Below are 21,101 nucleotides of genomic sequence, written 5' to 3' on the forward strand. Positions count from 1 at the left end.
GCCGATGAGACGGAAGGTGGACATCGCACACGGGGAGAAGACGAGAAGGAAGGTGGACGTCGCGTGGGGAGCCGATGAGACAGAAGGTGAATGTCGCGCTCGGAGCCGATGAGACGGAAGGTGGACGTCGCGATGGGAGCCGATGAGACGGAAGGTGGACATCGCACTGGGAGCCGATGAGACGGAAGGTGAACGTCGCACTGGGAGCCGATGAGACGGAAGGTGAATGTCGTGCTGGGAGCCGATGAGACTGAAGGTGGACGTCGCGCTGGGAGCCGATGAGATGGAAGGTGGACTTCGCACAGGGAGCTGATGAGACTGAAGGTAGATGTCGCGCTGGGAGCCGATGAGATGGAAAGTGAACGTCGCACAGGGACCTGATGAGACGGAAGGTGAATGTCGCGCTGGGAGCCGATGAGACTGAAGGTGGACGTCGCGCTGGCAGCCGATGAGAAGGAAGGTGGACGTCGCGTGGGGAGCCGATGAGACGGAAGGTGAATGTCGCGCTGGGAGCCGATGAGACGGAAGGTGGACGTCGCATGGGGAGCCGATGAGACGGAAGGTGGATATTGCGCGAGGAGTCGATGAGATGGAAGGTGGACGTCACGCTGGAAGCCGATGAGATGGAAAGTGTTCGTCGCACTGGGAGCCGATGAGACGGAAGGTGGACGTCGCATGGGGAGCCGATGAGACGGAAGGTGGATATTGCACGAGGAGTCGATGAGACGGAAGGTGGATATTGCGCGAGGAGTCGATGAGATGGAAGGTGGACGTCGCGCTGGGAGCCGATGAGACGGAAGGTGAACATTGCGATGGGAGCTGATGAGACGGAAGGTGGACGACACGCAGGGAGCCGATGAGACAGAAGGTGGACGTCGTGTCGCGCAGGGAGCCGATGAGACGGAAGGTGGACATCGCACACGGGGAGAAGACGAGAAGGAAGGTGGACACCGCTCTGGGTGTCAACGAGACAGAAGGTGGACGTCGCGCTGGGAGAAGACGAGACGAAAAGTGGACATCGCGCTGGGAGCCTCTCTGCTTTCCAAGAAAGTAATAATCCTGAGAGCATAGGTCCTGAATCGGCACACCCAGCTTTCTCCTCTCACCTGCACCATTGTCAATAGGCGCCATGACCTGACTCTCATCATTGCCCTGCGATCAGGTAGTAATGACAGACCATCACTCCCATCGTCCCTGCTGACTCACCCAGTGCATGCAGGTTCTGTGTCAGGAACACTTTCTGCAGGGGAGGAATGTAGATGACGGCCATCTGCCCGAGGATGGACCCCACTACCGATAACCAGAACATCCGATTCCTGAAGAGGCCGATCTCAAAGATGGTTTTGTTCTGGAAAAGATGGAAGTCTTAAAGGCCTGAAGCAGTAAAGGAGGCCGTACTGGATCCCCAGCATGAAGGTGCGTGCACTTACCAGGGAGCGGCAGGACAAGGCATTGAACATGTCAAAAAACACGAAGCAGGTGAAGGTCATGGTGGTCGTTCTCGGAGTCACTTTCCCATCTGGAATCTGACAGTGAAGAATAAACTGCAAGGTCATGTGACACAGACACGGGGCGGGGGGCTCGGCCCGAATACAGCTGACGGGGGCTCACTTCAGAGACCCCCTTCTAATGTAATCCAACAATGGGCAGAACAAAAATTGGCAGTTTGAGGATGCTGGGGGTTGTAGTGCAGGACCGCCCCGACAGCAGCGACTCACCCCATCTCCTCCGCACATGATTCAGGCTCTAACGAGTACAAATGGCTGCAGCTAATGAGCTAATGATCCGTGCCGCCATCTCCCCTCACTGCGCAAATTAGTCACTTAGTGCAGGAAACAACCAGCAATTAGCCACTACGCCCGTCCCGGCCCCCCATCATCCCCGGGCCCCCACATCTGCACTCACTGCCAATTATCCCACAATTTCAGTCATCTAACCTCCTTCCAGAAGACGAAGAGCGTCCCGCTGATGATGATGGCGGCCGAGAGCAGGATCTTCAGGAGTAACGCTTTACTGAGGATCGCTTCCTTGGCGTTTCTGGGGGGCTGCTTAATGGCGTCTTTATCCACAGGCTCCACCCCCAAACTAGACAAAAAATGGTTAATTAAAGGGAGGCCTGGTGCAGTCACTGTGTATATCATGTATTATACCCCAGAGCTGCACTCACTATTCTGCTGGTGCAGTCACTGTGTACATACATTACATTACTGATCCTGAGTTACATCCTGTATTATACCCCAGAGCTGCACTCACTATTCTGCTGGTGCAGTCACTGTGTACATACATTACATTACTGATCCTGAGTTACATCCTGTATTATACCCCAGAGCTGCACTCACTATTCTGCTGGTGCAGTCACGGTGTACATACATTACTGATCCTGAGTTACATCCTGTATTATACCCCAGAGCTGCACTCACTATTCTGCTGGTGCAGTCACTGTGTACATACATTACATTACTGATCCTGAGTTACCTCCTGTATTATACCCCAGAGCTGTACTCACTATTCTGCTGGTGCAGTCACTGTATACATACATTACATTACTGATCCTGAGTTACATCCTGTATTATACCCCAGAGCTGCACTCACTATTCTGCTGGTGCAGTCACTGTGTACATACATTACTGATCCTGAGTTACCTCCTGTATTATACCCCAGAGCTGCACTCACTATTCTGCTGGTGCAGTCACTGTATACATACATTACATTACTGATCCTCAGTTACCTCCTGTATTATACCCCAGAGCTGCACTCACTATTCTGCTGGTGCCGTCACTGTGTACATACATTACATTACTGATCCTGAGTTACATCGTGTATTATACTCCAGAGCTGCACTCACTATTCTGCTGGTGCAGTCACTGTGTACATACATTACATTACTGATCCTGAGTTACCTCCTGTATTATACTCCAGAGCTGCACTCACTATTCTGCTGGTGCAGTCACTGTGTACATACATTACATTACTGATCCTGAGTTACCTCCTGTATTATACCCCAGAGCTGCACTCACTATTCTGCTGGTGCAGTCACTGTGTACATACATTACATTACTGATCCTGAGTTACCTCCTGTATTATACCCCACAGCTGCACTCACTATTCTGCTGGTGCCGTCACTGTGTACATACATTACATTACTGATCCCGAGTTACATCCTGTATTATACTCCAGAGCTGCACTCAATATTCTGCTGGTGCAGTCACTGTGTACATACATTACTGATCCTGAGTTACATTCTGTATTATACCCCAGAGCTGCACTCACTATTCTTCTGGTGCAGTCACTGTGTACATACATTACATTACTGATCCTGAGTTACATCCTGTATTATACCCCAGAGCTGCACTCACTATTCTGCTGGTGCAGTCACTGTGTACATACATTACTGATCCTGAGTTACATCCTGTATTATACCCCAGAGCTGCACTCACTATTCTTCTGGTGCAGTCACTGTGTACATACATTACATTACTGATCCTGAGTTACATCCTGTATTATACCCCAGAGCTGCACTCACTATTCTGCTGGTGCAGTCACTGAGTACATACATTACTGATCTTGAGTTACATCCTGTATTATACTCCAGAGCTGCACTCACTATTCTGCTGGTGCAGTCACTGTGTACATACATTACATTACTGATCCTGAGTTACATCCTGTATTATACTCCAGAGCTGCACTCACTATTCTGCTGGTGCAGTCACTGTGTACATACATTACATTACTGATCCTGAGTAACATTCTGTATGATAATCCAGAGCTGCACTCACTATTCTGCTGGTGCAGTCACTGTGTACATACATTACATTACTGATCCTGAGTTACCTCCTGTATTATACTCCAGAGCTGCACTCACTATTCTGCTGGTGCAGTCACTGTGTACATACATTACATTACTGATCCTGAGTAACATCCTGTATGATAATCCAGAGCTGCACTCACTATTCTGCTGGTGCAGTCACTGTGTACATACATTACATTACTGATCCTGAGTTACATCCTGTATTATACCCCAGAGCTGCACTCACTATTCTGCTGGTGCAGTCACTGTGTACATACATTACATTACTGATCCTGAGTAACATTCTGTATGATAATCCAGAGCTGCACTCTCTATTCTGCTGGTGCAGTCACTGTGTACCTACATCGTCCTTCGGAGCTGCACTCACTGTTCTGCTGCTGGCATTACCTCTGGGCTGGGGGTCCATCCATGATGATGTTTATCCATAGTATCTGCATGGCGTTCAGGGGGTTGGGGAGATTCATGATGGTGGACAGTGTGATGAGACTCAGGGCGGAGATGCTCCTGGGGGAGGACACAGCGGTCAGAGATACTTTTGCCCCCTTTTATAAACGCTCATGACATCGGAGGGAATATTAAGAAAAGCTGCATGCGCAGATAGTACAAGAAGAGATCAGGAGCATAAAGGACGACTCCCATCATCTCTGCTGAATTACTCCATTCACATCTAAAGCTGCACCTACATCCAGGCTGGCATTTTGGTGGAAAATGCTTGTCCTTGGTTAGATGTCAATCAATAACCCGAGCAATGGAAACCTGCAATGCAGTGATGAGGCTAGCACCCTTGCCGGACAGTGCACTAGTCAGGGCAGTGCTAGGTGACAGCTAGGGATGAGGTTCCTGATGGTATTTAGGGAAAGGACCCACTTAGGGCGTTAGGGGAGAGCAGGGTCAGTCTCAGGTTTGAGCAGGAGGTGTCCATCCCTCATTTCCCTAGCTGTAGGGGCTTCCTCTCCATATTTCCATCCTGTTGTGTATGTGCTGTGCCATCCGCTGAGCTATCCCGTGGGGTCGCTACATATCGTGACAGGCGGCCGCAGGGCACAGCACTTTGTATATGGCATCATACATATGCATGTGCAGGACTAGATTGCTTGACCTAAATATGACAAAAATGGTAAACTGGGAAGGAATACCCATTCAATCATTTAATTATTGTGATATCAAAAGTTCTGTAGCTTTCTTATATAATCTCTGCTTCAATCCTATCCATCCATAATGCTTCCATCACCCATCTACATCATCAGCCATCCATGTTAGGCTACTATCACACTAGCGTCGTTTGGCCTCTGCCGCAATGCGTCGTTTTAGAGAAAAAACGCATCCTGCAAATTTGCCCGCAAGATGCGATTTTTCTCCATAGACATTCATTAGCGACGGATTGCCACACGTCTCATCCTTCGTGCGACGTATGTGTCATGTTTTGGCGGACCGTCGGCACAAAAAAACGCTACATGTAACTTTTTTTGTGCGTCGTGTCGCCATTTCCGACCGCGCATGCGCGGCCGGAACTCCGCCCCTTCCTCCCTGCACCTTACAATGGGGCAGCGGATGCGTGAAAAACTGCATCCGCTGCCCCTGTTGTGCTTTTACTTCACAGCATGCATCGGTACGTTGGCCCGACGCACTGCGACAGGCCCGTACATACACTAGTGTGAAAGTAGCCTTACGGAGCACAGTGCGGCTGTAGAGGACCTGACTGTCGTCTCTCGGGGCCCGTTTCGTCCCTCTTTCTCCCATATACATTTATACCAGTTTCTCTTTGCTTCTCTTGGCACCGCTGGGCATGAACACGACTGATGGAGATGATCTTGGTGCAGCTGCTTCACACCTCTTTCCTATCCATCACATGCGCTGTGTTGTGCACACGCTGCAGCTGGCAATAAGAGATAGTCTGCAAGAGGGACATGCTGGAACTCTGATTAGCCAAGTGAGGAAATTGGCGATTGCTGCCAGAACCCCTAAAATTGATTCCATCTTGAAGAGACGTGCTGGAGAAGGGGCGATTGTGGATCAAGCCCCTCGGTGGGGCAGCACCTATTTAATGATTGAGCGACTGCTTGAGATGAAACCCTTCCTTGTAGATACGGACAACCCTCAGGTAAGACTACATGAAGGTGAATGGACACAAGTGGCTGAATTGAAGGAATTGCTTCATCACCCATTTACAGTGACTGAAAAGTTACAAGCTGAGGATTGCCTCCTGACATTTTTATAAAGGAGTGGAAGAACTTGTTGTTTGGCCTGTCCCAAAGAGGAGGTTTAATGGCAAATGGCATTGCTGCTTCAATGAAATGGAGACACTGCTATTAGAAAGTAAAATTCTTCTGGCAGCTGTTTATGTGGACCCGAGTCATCGTATATTGCTGGATGATCAACAGCTTACTAAAGGAAAAGAAGCTCTGACTGAGGTAACAGGATGAGTGGCTACAGGACGGCCAAGAGCAAGAGGACTCGGGTCCTGCCAGTGCTGCTGCTGCCGTTCCTTCATCCTCATCAGATGAGGAGTTTGATTTCGACAAGTATTTGGACGACATGTAGCAGGCAAAGCGTCGCCGCAGGGAAAAAGATTCCACTCCCATAGAAAACAGATTGACCATATTTCAGCAACATTTCTCACTTGTTCTCAAAGTAGAAGAGTTCAATCAAAACTGACTGCGCACGAGGCAATTCCTTTACACCCTGAAATTGTTAGAGATGTCGCCCATGTGGTCACTGCTTTACCACCAACCCAAGTTACTGTAGGGAGGTTGTTCTCTGGCCTTAAAATAATTAGGTCAGATGTGAGGTCATCTATGGAGGAGGATCTGATGGAGGCGATACTATTTCTCAGAACAAATTCATAGACTGCACAAATGTTGTTCAGTACGTTTTTGTTGAAAATAATTTTTTTTCCACTTACTGCAGAGTGTATAATAAATTGTAAGTATGCTACAAATGTTTTTTTGTTCTAAAGTTTATTTCCAATATACTTTATATTCTATCTAAATGGCTTGATTACTATATCATAATGATTAAAGGCCTGATGTTACCATTTTACTACAGTAAATTTATCACTTAGGCTATGTGCACAGATTGCGGATTTTCTGCGGATCCGCAGCGTTTTTTGGGGTGCAGAAACGCTGCAGATCCGCAATTGATTTACAGTACAATGTAAATCAGTGAGAAAAAAAAATGTTGTGCACACTTTGCGGAAAATGCGCTGCGGAAATGCTGCGGTTTAAAAGAAGTAGCATGTCACTTCTTTTTTGTGAATCTGCAGCGTTTTCGTACCCATTGCATTATAGAAAACCGCAGGGGTAAAAACCGCAGCAAATCCTCAAGAAAACCGCCGCAAAAACGCACAAAAAATGCTGCGGAACCGCACAAAAAACGCAGCGGAACTGCAGGTGCGTTTTCTGCCATGAGAGGCAGAATCCGCACCAGAAATTCCTAAGCCTAATCCGCAACGTTTGCACATAGCCTTAAACATGAGCCATGTATGAGGGAGTCGTGGAGTCGGTGTCATGGAAATTGAGGAGTCGGAGGTTTGGCTTACCGACTCCACAGCCCGGATTTTGTGTGACTGTGGGTTTCCTCCCATGTTCTGAAGGCAGACCTGTAGATCTGACCCCTGATGGGTGCAGTGATTTCTGTAACGTGCTGTACAATCAATATGCTTATTTATTATGCTTCATAAGAACGATCTCACATTGCAGACATTATTGCCCCGTCAGGACTCACATCCTATCAGTATGTCTTTGGAAGTGGAGCTGCTCGTACTCTGCTCCATTCATTGTTTATGGGACTGTCTGAGAACGCAGAGCTCCGTTATTTCCAGACAGTCCCATAGACAATGAATGTAGTGGAGGATAAGCCTGCGCACCTCTGCTCCATTCAAGAATGGGATGGATCTAGGAAACTTGTGCACTGAGCTCTGGAGGCCGTGTCATGGAGATTATTACTTGACTAGATGGTGGCCCGATTCAAAGGCATCGGGTATTCTAGAATATGTATGTACAGTATGTATGTTGCGCTGTGAGTGGTGTTTAAATCCCGCACTAATATCGCTGATTGGTTCCGGCCAGCAGGACAATGATGATTCCAGAATTCGCGGCAGACTGTGCCCGTCGCTGATTCGTCAAGGCCTGGCAGCCTCGACCAATCAGCAACGTGAGATTTCCAGGACAGACAGACAATTAAACCCTTAGACAATTATATATATATATATATATATAGATGTTTTCTAGTACATGGACGTGTCAGAAATGTCCCACAGTGAACGGCCGCCGTCGCCGGTCTCTTATCTGAGAACACAGAGACTAAGGCTGGGTTCACATTGCGTTAATAGCAGCCCGTTAACGTATGTGTTTAACGGGCTGTGGTTAACGCAAGTGCCGTTATGACAGCCCGCTAGCTCTATCTGCGCTAGGATTCACGGAAAAACTGCAGCCTGCATCTCGCGGTCTGTCGCTCAATGACGGCACATGGCTAGCGCACGCCAATTGTGGGCATGCGCTAGCGATGTGTCCGACATTGCATTCGATGGCGGCATTACTGGACTACGTTACACTGCGTTATGCCGCGGTGTAACGTAGTCTAACGGACGCCAGGAACGCAATGTGAACCTAGCCTAAAAGCCTTTTCTTCCCATCTCATAGATCGTGCACAGCCTGCTGTTGCTGGTGGTTAAGCGCCCATGGGGCAGCATGGTAACACTGTTGCTTTTTTATTTCTTGTTGCTGTTGTCATTGGTTCAGATCTGACCAAGAACAATGAGATTCCTCCTCTCAGACACATCTCAGAAAATGATCAGTGACCACAAGGGAACCTGCTCTTCCTTTTCATGACCTGTCGGTGGTTACTGATAGACATATTGATGACCGAGCCATCAGGTAATTCTATGGTGGCTCAGTGGTTAGCTCCATTACCTTTCAATGCTGGGTCCTTAGTACAATTCTGACTTAGATTAGAGTAATTCGGCCTGCCAGTTGTACTTTAGAAATTGCAAATGGACCTGCTCCTCTTTTTTCCTGATTTTCCCATTGGTGCTGGTAGTGATATCAATGACTTTGGCAAAGATCTTTCTTCCAAGCAGCACGGTGGCCCAGTGGAAAGCACTGGCAATTTGCAGCATGGGAGTCCATGGTTCAAATCCCACCATGGGAAATACCAAAAGGACCTGCTCTAGTTTTTCCTCATCTTCCTGGTGATGGTAGTAATATCAATGACTTTCCCAAAGGTTGTTTCCCGAGCAGCACAGTGGCCCAGTGGAAAGGACTGGTGCTTTGCAGCATGGGAGTCCAGGGTTCAAATCCCACCATGGGAAGTTGCAAATGGACCTTCTCTAGTTTTTCCTCATCTTCACAATGGTGCTGGTAGTAATATCTATGAATTTGCCAAATTAAGTCTTCCAAGCAGCATAGTGGCCCAGTGGAAAATACGGGTTTTCTGAAGCATGGGAATCCAGAGTTCAAATCCTGCCATGTATAATTTGCAGTAGACTAGCTCTTGTCTTTTCTGATCTTCCCTTTTGTCCTGGTAGTAATATCAATGACTTATCCAAAGTTTAACTTCTGAGCAGCACGGTGGCCCAGTGGAAAGGACTGGTGCTTTACAGCATGGGAGTCCAGGGTTCTAATTCCACCATAGGAAATACCAAATGGACCTGCTCCAGTTTTTCATGATCTGCCTGGTGCTGGTAGTAATAGCTATGACTTTGTCAAAGGTTATCTTCAGAGCAGCACGGTGGCCCAGTGGAAAGGACTGGTGCTTTGTGGCATGGGAGTCCAGGGTTCTAATGCCACTATGGGAAATACCAAATGGGCCTGCTCTAGTTTTTCCTGATCTTTCTGGTGCTGGTAGTAATATCTATGACTTCCGAAAAGGTTATTTTCAGAGCAGCACGGTAGCCCAGTGGAAAGGACTGGTGCTTTGCAGCATGGGAGTCCAGGGTTCTAATCCCACCATGGGAAGTAAGGAATGGACCTGCTCTAGTTTTTCCTGATCTTCCTGGTGCTGGTAGTAATATATATGACTTCGGAGAAGGTTACTTTGTGAGCAGCACGGTAGCCCAGTGGAAAGGACTGGTGCTCTGCAGCATGGGAGTCCAGGGTTCTAATCCCACCATGGACAACATCTGCAAGGAGTTTGTATGTTCTCCCCGTGCTCAGGTGGGCAGCTCTAAAAACATACAGGTATGGACATGTGCAGTGGCTAATGATGTGTCACCTGAACAGCATCCAGGAGGGCTGCTTGCCTGTCCCCCCTTTGGGCAAGTATCCTGATCAGCTGTTATATATGCAGCTCAGCCTAGCTGAGCTGCACAAAGTCCTTTTGGACTTAGCCAAAATTTTCACCATTTCTTCCCTCTCATTTCTCTAAATCCTGATATTCCTCTTTTCTTCAGAAACACAGGTCAGTTACTTGACACAAGTAACACTTTCATCACTGTATGTCTTTACATCATGGGTGGCCACCACCTGAGCACAGGGAGAACAGACAAACTCCTTGCAGATGTCATCCATGGTGGGATTAGAACCCTGGACTCCCATGCTGCAGAGCACCAGTCCTTTCCACTGGGCTACCATGCTGCTCACAAAGAAAGCTTTTCGGAAGTCATAGATATTACTACCAGCACCAGGAAGATCAGGAAAAACTAGAGCAGGTCCATTTGTTACTTCCCATGGTGGGATTAGAACCCTGGACTCCCATGCTGCAGAGAACCAGTCCTTTCCACTGGGCCACCGTGCTGCTCTGAAGACAACCTTTGACGAAGTCATAGCTATTACTACCAGCACCAGGCAGATCATGAAAAACTAGAGCAGGTCCATTTGGAATTTCCTATGGTGGAATTAGAACCCTGGACTCCCATGCTGCAGAGCACCAGTCTTTCCCACTGGGCCACTGTGCTGCTCGGAAAGAAACCTTTTCTGATGTCATTGATATTACTACGAGCACCAGGAAGATCACGAAAAACAATAGAAATTCCATTTACATTTTCCCATTGTGGGATTTGAACCCTGGACTCCCATGCTGCAAAGCACCAGTCCTTTCCACTGGGCCACCGTGCTGCTCAGAATATAGTCCTTGGCAATGTCAGTGATATTACTTCCAGCACCTATGGAAAGACTAGGAAAAAGCGAGATCAGCTCCGTTTGAAATTTCCTAATGTGAGATTTGAACCAATGACTCACATTCTCTAAAGCACCAGAACTTTCCACTGGGCCACCAACAGGTCATGAAAAGGAAGAGCAGGTTTTATTTGAGGTCTCTGATTTCATTTTCTAAGATGTGTCTGAGAGGAGGAATCCCATTGCCTCATTCAGAGACCTCAAATAAAACCTGCTCTTCCTTTTCATGACCTGTTGGTGGGCACTGATAGACATATTAATGACCGAGCCATCAGGTAATCCTCAGGTAGCACGGTGGCTCAGTGGTTAGCTCACCAGCCTTTTAACGCTGGGTCCTTAGTTCAATTCTGAATGAGATCTGAGTAATTCTACCTCTCAGTTGTACTTTAGAAATTGCACATAGACCTTCTCTAGCTTTTCCTGATCTTCCCATAGGTGCTGGTAGTAATAACAATGACTTCGCCAAAGTTTGTCTCTCGAGCTGCATGATAGCCTAGCAGAAAGGACTGGTGCTCTGCAGCATGGGAAATACCAAATGGACCTGATGTAGTTTTTCCTGATCTTCCCATATGTGCTGATAGTAATATCAATGAATTCGTCAAAGGTTATTTTCTGAGCAGCACGGTGGCCCAGTGGAAAGGACTGGTGCTTTGCAGCGTGAGAGTCCAGGGTTCTAATCCCACCATGGGAAATTGTAAATGTAATTTCTTTAGTTTTTCCTGGTGCTGGTAGTAATATCAATGACTTTGGCAAAGGTTATTTTCCGAGCAGCATGGTGGCCCAGTGGAAAGTACTGGTTCTCTGCAGCATGGGAGTCCAGGGTTCTAATCCCACCATGGGAAATAACAAATGGACCTTTTCTAGTTTTTCCTGGTGCTGGTAGTAATATCTATGACTTCCGAAAAGGTTTCTTTGTGAGCAGCACGGTAGCCCAGTGGAAAGGACTGGTTCTCTGCAGCATGGGAGTCCAGGGTTCTAATCCCACCATGGGAAGTAAGGAATGGACCTGCTCTAGTTTTTCCTGATCTTCCTGGTGCTGGTAGTAATATCTATGACTTCCGAAAAGGTATTTTTGTGAGCAGCACGGTAGCCCAGTGGAAAGGACTGGTGCTCTGCAGCATGGGAGTCCAGGGTTCTAATCCCACCATGGACGACATCTGCAAGGAGTTTGTATGTTCTCCCCGTGCTCAGGTGGGCGGCTCTAAAAACATACAGGTGTGGACAAGTGCTGTGGCTAATGATGTGTCACCTGAACAGCATCCAGGAGGGCTACTTGCCTGTCCCCCCTTTGGGCAAGTATCCTGATCAGCTGTTATATATGCAGCTCAGCCTAGCTGAGCTGCACAAAGTCCTTTTGGACTTAGCCAAAATTTTCACCATTTCTTCATACTCATTTACCTAAATCCTGATGTCTTCACAAACACATGATACCTTCTTGACATAGGTAACACCACAGTGCTTGTATCACTCAACCTTACCTGTATGTCTTTACATCATGGGTGGCCACCACCTGAGCACAGGGAGAACATACAAACTCCTTGCAGATGTCATCCATGGTGGGATTAGAACCCTGGACTCCCATGCTGCAGAGCACCAGTCCTTTCCACTGGGCTACCGTGCTGCTCTGAAAATAACCTTTTCGGAAGTCATAGATATTACTACCAGCACCAGCAAGATCAGGAAAAACTAGAGCAGGTCCATTCCTTACTTCCCATGGTGGGATTAGAACCCTGGACTCCCATGCTGCAAAGCACCAGTCCTTTCCACTGGGCCACCGTGCTGCTCACAAAGTAACCTTCTCCGAGGTCATTGATATTACTACCAGCACCAGAAAGATCAGGAAAAACTAGAGCAGGTCTATTTGGTATTTCCCATGGTGGGATTAGAACCCAGGACTCTTATGTTGTAAAGCACCAGTCCTTTCCACTGGGCCACCGTGCTGCTTGGAAATTAAACTTTGGCAAAGTCATTGATATTACTACCAGCACCATTGTGAAGATGAGGAAAAACTAGAGGAGGTCAATTTGCAAATTCACATGGTGGGATTTGAACCCCGGACTTCATTGCTACAAAGCATCAGTGCTTTCCACTGGGCCACCATGCTGCTCTGAAGATAATCTTTGCCGAAGTCATTGATATCACTACCAGCACCAATGGGAAGATCAGGAAAAAAGTGGAGCAGGTCCATTTGCAATTTCTAAAGTGGACCTGTGAGGAGGAATTACTCCAACTTCATTCCGAGTAGAACTAAGGATCCAAGCATTGAAAGGTAAGGGAGCTAATCACTGAGTGTTAAATATGAATTATTGGTTGTTCATTTATTACACTCAATTCTATACTGAGCACATTGACTTTTGCTGACTGTCACAATAATGTAAAAATGTCCTAATATGAGATTAGTTCTAGAAGGTATCATGGCACAGACACACGCTGCAGATTCGACCCTTCTTTTCTCTGCCGGCAGCACAGTGGAATTCAAGCCACTCGTTTCCCCTCCTCCCCCCAGGAATGTCTTTGTTTGCCCTTTGAAGCAAAAACGTAAAGAGTAGAAAAGAGGAGTGCATTTCCTAACTCAACCCACTCAGTGATGTCACGACGAGGGCTTATCTTAACCCTGCTGAGTTATGCGTGTGTCTTTTGTCCAGGGTCTAGCTGCTAAACAGAGGGGTGCTATGCATCTGGATATATGGTCGTCCTTCTCCTCCACAGCACACGGCCCGCTATGAGATAACATGACATAACGACATGTAAGTGTTCTTTTAAACGTTAATCCCATTTTATTTGTAATTGTACTGTACATATGAAATTTGCCTCCTTTATAACATCTTTTTATACATTGTAAACACTGCCTACCTTTTTTTTGGAGTAAAATATAAAATTACTAGCTTGTCTCTCCATGCTCTATAACAAACTGTTGCATCCTCTGAGGTGAATTACGCTACTGTTTTGGGTTGGCTCCAGACCCGTTAATACTTGGAAAATCGGAGCTGGTGGCAGCGGAATTGTCCTGTGCGTTTGGGAGGCTTTGTAGCGACCGGCGGCAATGATAATTATTGTTCCCGCCTGAGTGGGAGTAGTAATATCGCCCTTGCTGCAGTGTGCCCATTAGCCAGTACATAGAAGGCAGTCTTTCTGGTGACTAATTACCCTAGGTGCAGTACCATGACTGACCTGAGGGTAAGGGGGCACCAGAGAGCTGAAAGTTCTAAACCAGAACTGGGAAGTGGGATATAAATAAATCCCCTTCAGAAAGAACCAGGGGCAACCAAACAACCCCGGTTTGTGACAAATTGGTGTGAGCGGTGGGACCTCTGAGATATTGGTGACAGCGTGGTAGGATCCCTGACATATACGGTGGGATTCGTGACACTGACATTACATGTATTGCTGCTGTATATTTAGCTCAGAGTGAAAGTTAACACCACATAGAGAGAACACGTGCTCTATGGGACATATATATACAGTATATATATCTACGACTCACAGGATGGAGGGGCTCTCTAGCTCTTGGGGTCTCTTCACTCTCTACGGACTACACACGACACACAGACTTCAGACGGAATGGACAGCTGGTATGTGAGTTCGCCATGTGCTTCTTGATGGCTTCTATCATGCTTTTTACAAAGACAGACACCATTTACCATTAAGAATCTCAGCACAGATGGGGAACAAACTTTGATATGGACAAATGGACAGTCTCTTTGTAACTATTTCACTTATTTTATGTTTTTGCTGCAATGATGCATTTTGGTGGACAAGCCAATAAATCACTACATTTTTTATAAGAAATATCATGATATTTTCTTTAGAGTATCACATCTGGGAAAGAGTCCTGGAGCAACACGTCCATCTTGAACTGTCCTCCCACTTCTCCTCCTGCTCCCTCTTTGATCGGTTACAATCAGGCTTCCGTTCCCATCACTCAACTGAAACTGCCCTAACTAAAGTCACCAACGACCTACTAACTGCCAGGAGCAAGCGACACTACTCTGTCCTCCTTCTCCTGGACCTGTCTTCTGCCTTTGACACTGTAGACCACTCCCTTTTGCTACAAATCCTCTCATCCCTTGGCATCACAGACTTGGCCCTTTCCTGGATCTCGTCATATCTGACAGACCGAACATTCAGTGTCTCCCTCCCCCACACCACCTCCTCACTTCGCCCCTTGTCAGTCGGTGTTCCTCAAGGCTCTGTTCTGGGACCCCTACTCTTCTCCATCAACACTTTCGGCCTGGGACAGCTCATAGAATCCCACGGTATGCAGTACCATCTCTACGCTGATGACACGCAGATCTACCTTTCCGGACCTGACCTCTCCTCCTTGCTTACCAAAATCCCGCACTGTCTGTCTGCCATTTTAGCCTTCTTTTCTGCTCGCTTTCTACAACTGAACATGGACAAAACAGAATTCATCATCTTTCCCCCATCTCACTCTACCCCTCCACCAGACCTATCCATCAATGTCAATGGCTGCTCACTATCCCCAGTCCCACACGCCCGGTGCCTCGGGGTGATCCTCGACTCTGCCCTCTCTTTCAAGCCACATATCCAAGCCCTTGCCTCCTCCTGTCGTCTCAAACTCAAAAATATTTCCCGGATCCGTGCTTTCCTTGACCGCAACACTGCAAAAACGCTAGTGCATGCCCTTATCATCTCCCGCCTCGACTACTGCAACCTCCTACTCTCTGGACTCCCCTCTAGCACTATAGCACCACTCCAATCCATCCTACACTCTGCTGCCCGACTAATCCACCTGTCCCCCCGCTATTCCGCAGCCTCTCCCCTGTGTCAAGTCCTTCACTGGCTCCCCATTGCCCAGAGACTCCAGTTCAAAACCCTCACACTGACATACAAAGCCATCCACAACCAGTCTCCTCCATACATCTGTGACATGGTCTCCCGGTACCTACCTACACGCAACCTCCGATCCTCCCAAGACCTCCTTCTCTACTCCCCTCTCATCTCTTCTTCCCACAACCGCATCCAAGACTTCTCCTGTGCTTCCCTCATACTCTGGAACTCTCTACCCCAACACATCAGACTCGCGCCTACCATAGAAACCTTCAAAAAGAACCTGAAGACTCATCTCTTCCGACAAGCCTACAGCGTGCAGTGATCCTCAACCTACTGAACAGCCGCACAGCCAGCTCTTCCCTCTCCTAGTGTATCCTCACCCACCCCCTGCAGACTGTGAGCCCTCGCGGGCAGGGTCCTCCCTCCTTATGTACTCGTGTGCCTTGTTATCTGCTCATGTTTAATGTATTTGTCTATATTTGCCCCGTATTCACATGTAAGGCGCCATGGAATAAATGGCGCTATAAAAATGTATAATAATAATAATAATAATAATTAAATATACGCAATAAGTATTTAACACTGTGCCACCATAGCATTACCTGATGGCAAGGTCATCAATATGTCGATCAGTGCCCACCGACAGGTCTTGAAAAGGAAGAGCAGGTTTCATTTGAGGTCTCTGTTTTCATTTTCTAATGTGTCTGAAAGGAGGAATCTCATTGACAGAGTTGAACTAAGGACCCAAGTGTATGATGGCAATGGAGGTAACCACTGAGCCACTGTGCTGCCTGAGAGCTTATTTCTGGCCAGATCATCAATAGGACTCGCAGCATTTATGGGAAAGTGAGAAAAAACTAGAGCAGGTCCCATTACAATCACTGACTACAATTTCTACAATACACCTGAGAGGAGGAATCTCATCGCCCTCAGTCAGAGCTGAACCCAGGACGCCAGCAGTGCTAACCACTGCACCACCATGCTGCCCGAGTGCTAACCTCTGGGTAAGTCATCTATATGACTCCCGACGCAAGCAGTGAATAGCCAGGCCTTTCCCCGGGAAGGAACAACCACGGGAAGGGCAGCATCCTATGAAGGAAAGCCACCTATGCCAAGCATGATATCCATCCACAGACAACTGTTTCAGGGTGTTTGCCCCTCATCAGTGTGGAGTAGGAATCTGGCTATTAGGAGCAGTGCCTAGTAAAAAGGCTATAAAGGCACAGATGATTGGCCTCAGGGAGACCAAAACATCCAACACGGCGGAGACACCATCACGTGTTTCTCGACGCAAGCAGTGAATAGCCAGCTTCTTTACATGCATCTGCATATTTCCCATAAGGGATGGGGGCAGTGTTCTGGAATCACTGCGTTGAGAAACACGTGATGGTGTCTCCGCGGTGTTGGATGTTTTGGTCTCCCCGAGGCCAATCATCTGTGCCTTTATATCTATATGACTCCCGGCACCTATGGGACGGTCGGGACAAATAGACATAGCTGCCCAACACATCTAACCAATCTGTTCATTGATTTCAATTTCTAAAGTGAGGTGTTGGCGCTTGCTCAGAGTCGGAGCGTGATCTGCTGCAGAGCATTGTGGGAGAAGTGGTTTCATACAAATCTTCAGCTGTAAACACTACATCTCCCACAATGCAATGCTGCAGAGTGCCGCACATGACAGGAGCCCAGCGGGGCTGTTGGTATTGCCCCAGTCTGCAACTCTGGGTGTGACTGGAGTAAGAGATATGATGCTGCACATGTCTATGACAGGACACTTTGACAATATGGCGGCCAACACACACGTTGTACTCCAATGTGTCCGTGGGCGACAACCCTGACACCTACGTGCTGAGCTGGAAGCGGACGAAGTTCTTGATGTTGTAGAAGATTCCTTTCCCCTCCTCGATGGCGTTCCTGAAAGACACAGAAATCAGTTCACGGACAGCAAAGACCCTGAATGTGGCGGGTCAGAGACCCTGATTGTGGTTGGACAGAGACCCTGAACATGGCGGCGGTGGGGCAGAGACTCTGAATGCAGGGGGTCAGAGTCCCTGAACGTGGTAGCAGCAGGGCAGAGACTCTGAACATGGCGGCAGTGGGGCAGAGACCTTGAAAGTGGCAGGACAGAGACCCTGACTCGGCTACCCTGCGCAGCGCTCCCTCGGATCAGTCTACCCCTGGCAGCGCTCCTTCAGATCAGTCTACCCCGGGCAGCGCTCCCTCGCATCAGTCAACCCCGGGCAGCGCTCCCTCGGATCAGTCTACCCCGGGCAGCGCGCCCTCGGATCAGTCTACCCCGGGCAGCGCTCCCTCGGATCAGTCTACCCCGGGCAGCGCTCCCTCGGATCAGTCTACCCCGGGCAGCGCGCCCTCGGATCAGTCTACCCCGGGCAGCGCTCCCTCGGCTCAGTCTACCCCGGGCAGCGCTCCCTCGGTTCAGTCTACACTGGGCAGCGCTCCCTCGGATCAGTCTACCCCGGGCAGCGCTCCTTTGGATCAGTCTACCCCGGGCAGCGCTCCTTCGGATCAGTCTACCCTGGGCAGCGCTCCCTCGGATCAGTCTACCCCGGGCAGCGCTCCCTCGGATCAGTCTACCCTGGGCAGCGCTCCTTCGGATCAGTCTACCCCGGGCAGCGCTCCTTCGGATCAGTCTACCCCGGGCAGCGCTCCCTCGGATCAGTCTACCCCAGGCAGCGCTCCCTCGGATCAGTCTACACCGGGCAGCGTTCCCTCGGCTCAGTCTACCCTGGGCAGCGCTCCCTAGGATCAGTCTACACCGGGCAGCGCTCCCTCGGATCAGTCTACCCCGGGCAGAGCTCCCTCGGATCAGTCTACCCCTGGCAGCGCTCCCTCGGATCAGTCTACAGCGGGCAGCGCTCCCTCAGATCATTCTACCCTGGGCAGCGCTCCCTCGGATCAGTCTACCCCGGGCAGCGCTCCCTCGGATCAGTCTGCCCCGGGCAGCACTCCCTCGGTTCAGTCTACACTGGGCAGCGCTCCCTCGGATCAGTCTACACCGGGCAGCGCTCCCTCGGATCAGTCTACCCCTGGCAGCGCTCCCTCGGATCAGTCTACAGCGGGCAGCGCTCCCTCGGATCATTCTACCTCGAGCAGCGCTCCCTCAGATCAGTCTACCCCGGGCAGCGCTCCCTCGGATCAGTCTACCCCGGGCAGCGTTCCATCGGTTCAGTCTACACTGGGCAGCGCTCTCTCGGATGAATCTACAGCGGGCAGCACGCCCTCGGCTCAGTCTATGATGTTTGTCATGCAATACGCCCCTCTCTGCGAGGCCGTACGTTGTGCATCCGGTTCTGCTTTACTACTACTCATCTGTGGAGTGTGAAGCTTCTGCCCTATCAGGCTGTGGCTCTGCACCTCCTTGCTTTACACTGCAGGTCACACATCTGTGCAGTATAGCTGGACTGGTGGTGAAGAAAGATCCGGTGACGCACACGATGGTCGGGGGCCGCTGCAGCGGTAATGTCACCTGTGGCCGACGGCTATTTGCCAGGAGACAGCAGGATCCTTTTGTCATCTCTGTACATACGGATTTGGCGGTGCGGGATGAGGGGGTGCTGTGTCCAGTCACCCGCTACACACTTCCACTGCTGCCACTAATGCGGCCTAATGGTGCAGAAACATTACATGTGTCAGCCGCTGATAGCAAACACTGCAGGATGACTACCCCCATCATCTCATAGCGGCAGAACGACTACTGGAGATTAAAGGGCCAGTCACGTCTTGTACAGAAAGTAGTCATCAGAATCCGGACAGTTCTGAAACTTTTTATGGACTTCACAAAGTTTGTCTCCAGATCACTACTTGTTGTCAGTGAAAGACTGGACGCCATCTAGTGTTCAGAGGTGAAGTGTTGTGACAATGTGTCAGGCTCCTGGCTTATTTACTCACATGATAGTAGAGAAGTCGTCGTCCACCAGGATCATGTCCGCCGCCTCCTTACTGACGTCTGTGCCGGTTTTTCCCATTGCGACGCCAATGTCGGCCGACTTGAGAGCGACTGCATCATTGACACCATCCCCCGTCATACCCACAATGGCTCCAGTGCGCTGCAGAGCCTGGAGGGGTGCGCCACAAGACAAGCAGCAGAGTTACTACACAGCCGGACAGATGGGGTGTGACAGCAGCCCCCAGATTATAAAGCGGAGCGCAGAGGATCAGCACGGGGATCAGCGCGGGGCCGCGTTACCTTGATGATCTTCAGCTTGTGCTTGGGGCTGGTTCTGTAGAAGACGGACACCTTGAAGATCCAAAACCAGAAGTCAGAACCCAAACCACCCACGAGCTGCAGCCCCCCAGAAAGAAGAAAGAAACCGGACCTTAGTGACCACCGACGGCAGCGCCGACTCATCCAGAGCGTCCAGCTCGTCCCCCGAGATCGCCGTCAGGTGTCCGTTAGTCAGACCGATGCTCCTGCCTGAGAGACACGGGGCGTGAGTGCGGGGGGAGGTCTAGAGGGGCACTGTACCCAGGGGAAGCACTCACTGCTATCCTCCAGTTACCTTCAGAGCTGCAGTCACTATTCTGCTGTTACATCATGCCTTACCCTCCAGTCACCTTCAGAGCTGCAGTCACTATTCTGCTAGTCACGATAATATGAATATGCCATGTTTTGAATATATATCTAAAAGGTCTATGGTTTTCCAACCACCACCTTCACTCTGCCTAGAAAGCTCTGCTTCTCTCTTAGCCTGCAGACAACTCCCTCCCCCTGCAATCTCGTTGTAATGTGAGACCAGCCAAATTTTTATGGCTCTGTGCTGCGAAAGCCAGTCTCCCTAAACCCCTCATCCCCTGTTATGATAGGTAATTCAGTATCACTATGGACATGGAGGTCAGAGCACATACAGTGATCTGACAATAACCCAAAATAATAGAACGAGCTCTGAGACGTGGGAACTCTGCAGACCGCAATCCCTGATCCTCTCCAAACACAACTAGAGGCAGCCGTGGATTGCGCCTAACGCTCCCTATGCAACTCGGCACAGCCTGAGAAACTAACTAGCCTGAAGATAGAAAAAATAAGCCTACCTTGCCTCAGAGAAATACCCCAAAGGAAAAGGCAGCCCCCCACATATAATGACTGTGAGTAAGATGAAAAGACAAACGTAGGGATGAAATAGATTCAGCAAAGTGAGGCCCGATATTCTAGACAGAACGAGGATAGAAAAGATAACTTTGCGGTCTACACAAAACCCTAAAGAAAACCACGCAAAGGGGCAAAAAGACCCTCCGTACCGAACTAACGGCACGGAGGTACACCCTTTGCGTCCCAGAGCTTCCAGCAAAACAAATAGACAAGCTGGACAGAAAAAATAGCAACAAATAGCAAAGAAGCACTTAGCTATGCAGAGCAGCAGGCCACAGGA

At 49.1% G+C, this 21,101-nt stretch overlaps 1 protein-coding gene across 1 annotated transcript in view; it reads right to left on the minus strand.

The window, feature by feature from the left end:
• The window catches only part of ATP2C2 (ATPase secretory pathway Ca2+ transporting 2), a 101,773-nt gene that overhangs the window by 5,135 nt on the left and 75,537 nt on the right, over nt 1–21,101 (minus strand). The window contains exons 19-26 of the mRNA XM_069739493.1: nt 20,052–20,149; nt 19,922–19,972; nt 19,624–19,790; nt 17,560–17,628; nt 4,196–4,312; nt 1,938–2,085; nt 1,431–1,526; nt 1,207–1,348 (exon numbers count right to left, since the gene is read on the minus strand). Of these exons, the coding sequence (XP_069595594.1) occupies nt 1,207–1,348; nt 1,431–1,526; nt 1,938–2,085; nt 4,196–4,312; nt 17,560–17,628; nt 19,624–19,790; nt 19,922–19,972; nt 20,052–20,149 (888 nt within the window). The remainder of the gene's footprint in view (nt 1–1,206; nt 1,349–1,430; nt 1,527–1,937; nt 2,086–4,195; nt 4,313–17,559; nt 17,629–19,623; nt 19,791–19,921; nt 19,973–20,051; nt 20,150–21,101) is intronic.

Source organism: Ranitomeya imitator, chromosome 9, assembly GCF_032444005.1.
Source record: "Ranitomeya imitator isolate aRanImi1 chromosome 9, aRanImi1.pri, whole genome shotgun sequence".
NCBI classification, from domain to species: domain Eukaryota; kingdom Metazoa; phylum Chordata; class Amphibia; order Anura; family Dendrobatidae; genus Ranitomeya; species Ranitomeya imitator.